We start from the raw sequence: 8697 nt of genomic DNA on the forward strand, positions 1-8697 counted from the left end.
ATCAGCACCTTACTGACCTAGCCAAAGCCAAAAACATCACGAGCAGGGATCAAACCCTGATCTCTGTGGTGGTGAGTGAGTGCTTTTTCACCATTACAACCCAGGTGCTTTATCTGTAAAGTACTTGCTGCAAATGTGTACCACAAATTATAAGAAACTATGTTACGGTATGATGGATCAAACCTCTGCTTTGACGTGGGGCCATTATGTGCCTCATATGATTCAACTATGTACTTAAATGGAAAGTAAGCAGAGTTTCCATGAGGGTAACAGGAAGCAAACATAAAGCACAATCTGGTTTTAGACTGCTTGTCCTTTTTTATTTTCTTTAAATCAAAAAATTAAATATCAGCTCTCTTTCTCTCCCTGAGATATTTTGTCTGCCCTCAAGTGGTGGAGAATTGCTATGATGTATGATGTCACAGTTCTTGCTGCTGCATGAGGACTCTTGCATGTCCCGTTTACTCACTTCTCAGTGGTTTCCACAAGAAGTGGTTAGTAGAATAAACCCACACAGGGAGAGCCTGCAAATCCTCCAAGTGATGAAAGAAAGTTCAGATTATTCAGACTCTCTGCTGTGAGTGCTGCAGCAGCACCGCAACAGAGATTCCCTTTTAGATTTATTGCTCTACTGTAGTGTGGAGACTCAGTATCAATCTAAAGGGAATGATCACAATTTTCCAGTATCTCAGTTTATTAAAAAAAAAAAGAAAAAGTGTCAAACTTTTGGAAAGCCTTCAACTTTTTTTCTCCAAATCCTGTCACTGAACACACACACACACACACACACACACACACACACACACACACAGACACACACACACAGACACACACATATATTATCTGTATGCCTATCGTCCTGTTTATCTTTCTATTTCTTTTTTTGTTACATTTATTTTTCTTTTGTCAAATTTGTATTATTTGTCTTAATAAACTCTTTGTAAACTCTTTTACAAACTATTACATCCAAACATACTTATTGCAGATATGGAACATAGTCCGGCTCTTCATTCAGGCCTGGGCTCATAGTGGCCCTTAACCAGAAGATCCAAAATGTTTCTTTATCTCCTGCCATTTCAGACATCTCCAGGGCCTTTATACCCACTGCTTTGAGTGAGTCTGGGTTACAGCCATGCTGCTCATTTATAATGCTTGGCCATGGTGGTGTCTTAATTTCTCGATTTTCTCTTTCTTTCTTTTTTTTTTTGTTCTCCCCACATTTGAGAAATAATAATTCTAACCTCTCCCTACTTTTTTTGGTCATTTTTGTCCTTGTATCCAAAAAGCCCAGAAGCACCCATTTTCTTAAAATTACACGTGAAGTAGTACTCATCAACCAAACTTAAAAAAAATAAAATAAAATAATGCATTCCAATATTTTCTTTACATGTGTTAATTGTAAAAAAAAAAATTCAATGTTGTTTGCAAGACTTCTGTTAGATTCATATATATTTTGTCTTTATAGCACACATAAAACATAAAGAAGAAAAGTTCTTCAGATTTATTCAAAACTGCTGTAAGTGAAAATCAATCGCAATCAGTGGCCAGTTTGGGCAGCAAAGACTCAGTTAGCAGGGAATGCTCCCATAACACTGGCTAACATTACCAACAAGTTGCAATAATGTTTAAAAATAACCACCATTTTAATCTAATGTTCAAATAATGTTCAAGAATGTTTAGCATTTCAAATAACTTTCATGTAAGGTTAAATGCTGACTAAGACATAAGACTAAGTAAAATGTAATGTATTGTGATATGTTACCAAAAGAAACAAACATTTATTTAATGTATATAGAGAATATTACCCTAACTTTAAGAAGAACATTCTGAGAACTAAAAGAAAACTTTAGTAACGTTTTCAACGTTAGTAAAACATTGCATTGGTTACATTGTACCATTCTCAGAACGTTTTTAGAGCCAAAAATTGCCAGCTGGGACAAACTATCAAAAGTTGCATTGAACTGGATGGCACAGTTTGGGTGCATGACGCATTACTGGCGCGAGGTGGCAGCCTGCTGCAGCGCCTGAGGTGCATTGGATTGTGGGTATTTGGCGTTTCCTGATCGACTCTGACAGTCGGTCAGCTGTTGCAGGAAAGTTTGGACATAGTTTGATAGCTCTCTGTTTGGTGTTTATTAGATGTTTTATCTTGTCGGAACTGGTTTCACTGCGCCTGGTTTTCACCTGTTTACTTCGTCGAGTGCCTGCCTGTAAATTAATCCAGTTTATAACTCTATATTTATAAAAGTAAGTGGTACAGTAACTTTCGTAATGAGTTTGAACGAGCACTCACTGCAGGCTCTGTCATGGAGAAAACTCTACTTGAGTCGAGCCAAGTTAAAAGCCACCAGCCGCACTTCAGCTCTGCTGTCCGGGTTCGCGATGGTAAGTTTGCTTCACTGGTTCCCGTTACACACAATGTTACTGCATGGATGCAATTTAGGCCGTCGATGTGAAACGCAAATACGTGACGCAGATTATTGTTTTCATGGCTGTGGCGATACTTCACAGGCCCAATGACGGCTCCCCTGCGTTAATATTTACTATTAATGACAGTCTGATTTCCTTAAGGACGCTGTAATGAACTGCGTGAGTGTGAAAGGTCACAATATCCAAAATAAACGGTAGGAGCTCGTCATGTGTGCCTTTGCTGGAGATGTATGTCATGGTGCAGCAGTGCAATGATAACGGATCAAGGAAAACACTTAATGTAAATTTAAAAGCTTTGTTTACACACCCTCAAGTCCTATTTAATCATCCGCCTGAACAAGTAGACCGCACAGCAACCCTGCTGAAGCATCAACTCAGAATATTACTATGGCTTTTTTAAAATTATTCTCTTGTTGTTTCTTAAATTATTTTACAGTGTGCAAATCAACACAAATTTCATATACTCAATAGGTTGTCTGCAGCTACTTAAAAAGTCTAACCTTAAATAGCTATACATTCTTGCCCAGAAAAATAGACTTACATTTTAATTTGTGAGGTCTTAATTGCTAGCAGGGTTGGGCTAAATATTTAGATCCTTTACCTAGGCTTAGTAAAAGCACTAATAACACATTCTGAAAATACTCCACTGAAAGTAAAAGTTCTGCACTCAAAATTCACTTAAGTTAAATTATATTATATATAAGTATTATCAGCAAGCTGCTTACTTGAAATATCAGAAGTAGGCTATTCATTGTGCAGCAAAATGTTGCCTTTCAGTGTTAATTTAAGAAAACGTGAGTGTCAATATGTATGTTGCATTTTACTGCTGTAGATGTAAGATCATCATATGTTTGTGGTGTGGCTGCCCCGTGAGAACCAACCACTGTCTCTAAAAAGTAACATTTCATGATCCCAGAAAAAACAGCCCTTTTTTCAGCTTTGTGACGATGCACTTCCAGCTGATCCAAAGGTTTTTTTTAAAACTGTTTATTCAGCTTAAGAAGTTGGAGGACACATAAAGGACCACTACATCCTTCAATTTATTACAAACATCCAAAATCAATACATGTAGTTCCATGGTTTTTACTGGACGGGAAGGAGATGAAAATCTGTCATCTAAAGCTGTCAGATAACTATAGTGAAGTAAAAAGTACAATATTCACCTCTGATACTACTCAAGTAGTGTTTAAAGTTAGCCTAAAATGGAAATACTCGAGTAAAGTACATGCACCTCTAATTTCTACTGAAGTACCATACTTTGTTTGAATGTTCTTTGTTACAGTCCACCACTGATTACCATTTGACCAGCTTTTGATTGCCTTTTTTTCCCGTTACAAAGAGTAAAGTTCTTCTGCGTTAAATCCACATTTCTGATGTTACAAATCTTCAAACCTGTCACAGAACCTCACGCTGTATACTGTATACTTGCACATACCTGTTGTTAATCTGTACCTGTGGATTAACCTAACAAATAACCGTATTACTACATAAAACCTACCTCTGCACTGGACTAAATATATACTAACTTTTTTAATGACCTGCAATGCTTAAATAAGAAAAAGATGATTTGTTCCAAAATCAGTCTTAAATTTGGTATCTTGAAAAGGTCCTATAAAGCATAAATTTTATACACTCATATACACCCTGTTTGAAAAAAAAATAGGTAGCCATATTTATTTAAAAAATGAAGTACTGAACAAGTATTAAATACTATGACTAAGTTACATGAAAAATAAAGAGTAACAAAAGCCTATATACTGTATATAATAGTAGCCTATGCTCCTCTCTCTCGACAGTAAACACTTTAGAGTGACAGCTATGATTGAAAGCGTCTTATCTTCTGTCTTATATGCATATAATGGACATGCTGATTAATTTAATCATACATGGGTTTGTCTCCTACTCTTCTATCTCACCATTCACTTATTCACAATCTTTAAGTAATGCAGTTGCGATAATGCAGTTTTTATTACATCTCAGAGACCCTCAGATCTTTTTATGATAACACCTAAGTTAAACTTTTGAACACAAGTTGGTATTTAGTAAGATGTAGAAAAAGAACCCACATCTGAGAAGATTTTTATTATTACATTTCATTTTATTAATACGATGGTGGAGACGTCAACGGGTAGAAAGGAAGCAGTGATTTAAGTTGTATTTTTTCATGAACCAACATGCACAGAAATGTACATAAAGCAGCCATGTTTATTGTGTTACTCCCTTGCAGTCTAGTTTAAGTGGGCTTCCGGTAAGTGCATATGTGGATATTCAATCATCAAGTGCAGAAAGACATTTTTCCTGTATGATTTTTGCAGGTTGCCATGGTGGAGGTTCAGCTGGAGCGGGATCATAAGTATCCTCCAGGGCTGCTGATAGCCTTCAGTGCCTGCACCACTGTTTTGGTTGCAGTTCACCTCTTCGCCCTCATGATCAGCACCTGCATCCTCCCTAACCTCGAGGCCGTCAGCAATGTTCACAACCTCAACTCCGTCAACGAGTCTCCACACGAGCGCATGCATCGCCACATAGAACTGGCCTGGGCTTTCTCCACGGTCATCGGCACGCTCCTCTTCCTGACGGAGGTGATGCTCCTGTGCTGGGTGAAGTTCTTACCCCTCAAAAGCAAAGCTGACGAAAACAACGGCACTATAAGTTCCGGGGAGGCCGCAGCCATCGCTTCCACCTGCATCATGGTGCCTTTTGGACTAGTTTTTATCATGTTCGCCGTCCACTTTTACCGCACACTTGTGAGTCACAAAACGGACCGGCAGATCCGAGAGCTCGAGCAGGTCATCCAGCTCCAGAACCAGCTGGACCACAGGGCTGAGAATGATGACCTGAAGGCTGCCATCCACTTCCCTTAATTATTGCTGGTCAGCACACAGCAGCAGCGGACATTCAACAGTGCCTTTATTGTGAAATCTCTTTTGAAAGCTTTATTTTTTATGTTTATGAAAAGTGCTGAGATGCTCTTTTTTTTTGGACTGCAAGCTTAATCTGTCCAGTGTTGTAGGTTTCGACTGATGCATGTTCATAACCCTCTGCACATTATATATTAGGAAAAACTGTTTTACCTTTAACTTGGCTGTAAATCTTTTGTTCTCAGGAACTAATTTCAGTGACCCGTGTGATGACATATCAAATCATAATGTAACATCACAAATTTTTATAGCCACTTAAAAACACATGCACTTGAGTGTACTATCAAAGAAACTGTAATGATACCAATTCATGGAGCTAAATAGCCAAATTACTGTGCAGATTGACTATAGTGATGAAAAATATTTCGTTGTGGTGCTGTATCTTAGAAGAGGATCTAGTATCTCCTACGCATGGAAAATCTGGGTCAAATTCTTGACCTGAGGCAACGCCACAACAGATCAAAACAATAACTAAATTAAAGGTGCACTTCCTTGTTTGAATATGACTCAACAAGTCTGCGGTGTGAAGCCTGTTTTTGATTCAGGTACACAGGCTGTGGTGCTGCTCTTTCTGCACTCTCCTATATGGACTTTACTGATCTTTTTGAGCTGTCACAGTTTATTCTGTGCTGTTTTTGGAGGTATACTGTATAACTTGCCATCACTGCAACATCCACCTGCGGCTTTAAAGGTCCAGTGTGAAGGATTCAGTGTCATATTGTGGTGAGGTTGCAGATTGCAACCAACTGAAACTTCTACCACGTGCCAAGTGTTTAGGAGAACTACAGTTACTGATGCAAAACTGTGAAAATGCAAGTGGCCTTATCTGGAGCTAGAGTTTAGTTTGTCTGTTCTGGGCTACTGTAGAAACAACATGGCAGACTCTGTGAAACAGGACCCGCTCCGTATGTGTAACAATTTTTAGTTTCAGGTGGTTATACATCGATGATAACATAGTTATGAATATTATATTCCATGTCAGCCACTATATCTCCGCAAATCCTACACACTGGACTTTTAGTGTCCCACTGAGGGGTTGCACTGTTTTTTTTCTGTTCTCACATATACCAGGTTTTGAATTAGGCTCTGTAGGGAGCATTACCAAGCCTCTATTGTTAATACAGATTTTTGTATTTCCAGGTGTCAGTCATCTGACTGAAATATCAGTTGTATGTCAATCACTGTCTGCATGCTTTAATCATTTTTAAACATTTACAAGGTCTTACTGCTTCTTCTGTTTGTTTTGATTTATCTTCATACTCAGCGGACTAAATGGTTGTCATCAATTGTTTTAGATTTTGTCAGGTGTTTGCTCCTCTCTTGTCTCCATAACTAGGTTTTTCAGTCTTCTAAACGAATTTCTATTTTGAAAAATCCTCATTTTTTGATGACATCCAGAAACCTTGTTGCATAGAAATATTTTTAGCAAAACATTGTTTAGGTCTTTCACAAAACAATCCAACAGTATTTGTGTACAATCTGAGGCAATAGAAAACTTCATAAAAATTTGCTTTTAATCAAAGTGTGTTAATGCAGTGCACATACATATATTTTAGCAAGGGTTATTAACCAAAAGTGGAAAAAAAAAATGAGATATTAAGGGCAACATTTTGAGCCCTTTTGGTTGTGGAGCAGGAATAAGTGTTGTAAAATTCACATTCAGAAAAAAATTGAGAAATTTGCTCGATTTTAATATACTGTAATCCATAAAAATGAAGTATTGTTGAATGTATTACTGCAAAGCATGCATGTATTGGAAATGTGTTTATATGTTTTGTACTTTTCGTGGTTTACAAGTTTGAGCGTGTTCACACATTGTTTAGGTTACAGATTGTTTTGTGGTTTATAGGGCATGCTCTCTTTGTCCTGTGGCACATGGCTGAATAGTTTTACTTGGGTTTTTAACATTTTTTTACTTTCCTTCATCGTCTTTACTGTAAACTTGGTACAAAAACTCGATCCAAACTCAAATGAGGACAAATGTGCACATATTTAGAGCTGGATGGTGTTGAGCAATTCATTATTATCAGTTATTCACTTATGTGATGGTGGTGTGTCAGCATTTTCACAATATATGTATATCGCATAATTGTAACATACCGTAGTTATATCAAGGTAATGCTGTGCTCATTATTGCAATATCAAAACTGTCTTTACTGCCCACCCTCTGCTCATGGTTTTTGCTGAGTCATGGTAATGTATGGGTGCTCATTTTGGGCATCAAACACCCAAAATTGCATTCATATGGTCCCAGCCAGACAATAATATCTCTGTGACATTTAGCAGAGAACAAGTAGGCAATAAGGAGTCAGTAATTTATGGACTATTTAGTGAAACAGTTGCTATGCTTCCCCAAAGCACTGATGGTGGTGTTTCTTAAAGACTATTCAGAAGAAATGAAATGAAGACAAGTTTATTCATGTTAGTTGCACACAAGCTGGGACACTTCTGATAGGAACTGCCAAGCTTTAGAAACAGATGCATGCAAATGAAATGCATGTTTCTTTGGTTCGTATTGTGGTTTATTTATTTAACCCTGTGTATGTTACTGTGTATATATAGAGGTTTCACTGCAATGCACAGCTTTAAAGTTGTTTTTTTTTAGTAAATACTGTATTGTAAGTTTTGCTTATGTGTGGTGTTTTAACCTGATAACAGTCACCAGGACTTCTTTTATTGTTGCCAGTGTGGGAATAAAACACATATAACATAATTATCAATTTTTGTTTTAATTTTCTGATTTTTTTTATTAAAAAAGGAAAAAATACAAACAAGCAAACACTATAAGTGTATTGGATTAAATGTATTTTTAACTCTGATGTCAAAAGGAAAACCACACAGGAAATGTGTCCAGAAGTGCGGTTTGAGTGCACAATCAGTCAGTCAGAGCCATGAGCATGCAGCATAACAGCTAAACACACAAACTCCTCCACTCTTTGACTTTTTCCGACACTCTTGTTTCCATTAGCCCTTGCTTTGTTGCTGCTATGAGTAAATTGTCCACATTTCCTCTGCATTTAGCTGAACACTACACAGCATTGGTTTTCTCTGTGGCCTCTGTGCTCTATCAGAATAGTTTTATTCCCAGGAATTGGAAGTAAAAATGTTCCTTTTGTTCTATCCAGTGAATACACACTCACGATGATCCTAGAGTTTGTGTGAGCCTAAATATACCTGGATATATGTGACGGCATTCTGTGTGGATTAGGAATTTGTCTTCTTTTAGGTCTGTTTTGCACCAACAAGCATGATTAGCACACCATCACAGATACTGTATGTTGCATCTCAGGATACCAATACAAATATTGGTATCCTGATATTTAACACAGTTACATTATGGTACTTT

The 8697-nt window shown here is 37.4% G+C and overlaps 1 protein-coding gene across 1 annotated transcript; it reads left to right on the forward strand.

The window, feature by feature from the left end:
• The first annotated feature begins 2047 nt into the window (after positions 1-2047).
• LOC121944888 (calcium release-activated calcium channel protein 1-like) lies at positions 2048-8064 on the forward strand. The gene is made up of 2 exons (XM_042488833.2): positions 2048-2385; positions 4746-8064. The coding sequence occupies exons 1-2, from the start codon at positions 2272-2274 to the stop codon at positions 5292-5294; spliced, it is 663 nt and encodes a 220-aa protein (XP_042344767.1). The 5' UTR covers positions 2048-2271; the 3' UTR covers positions 5295-8064.
• Positions 8065-8697: the final 633 nt, after the last annotated feature.

Source organism: Plectropomus leopardus, chromosome 4 (genome assembly GCF_026936395.1).
Source record: "Plectropomus leopardus strain MGB_pleo_1.0 chromosome 4, ASM2693639v1, whole genome shotgun sequence".
Taxonomy (NCBI): Eukaryota; Metazoa; Chordata; class Actinopteri; order Perciformes; family Serranidae; genus Plectropomus; species Plectropomus leopardus.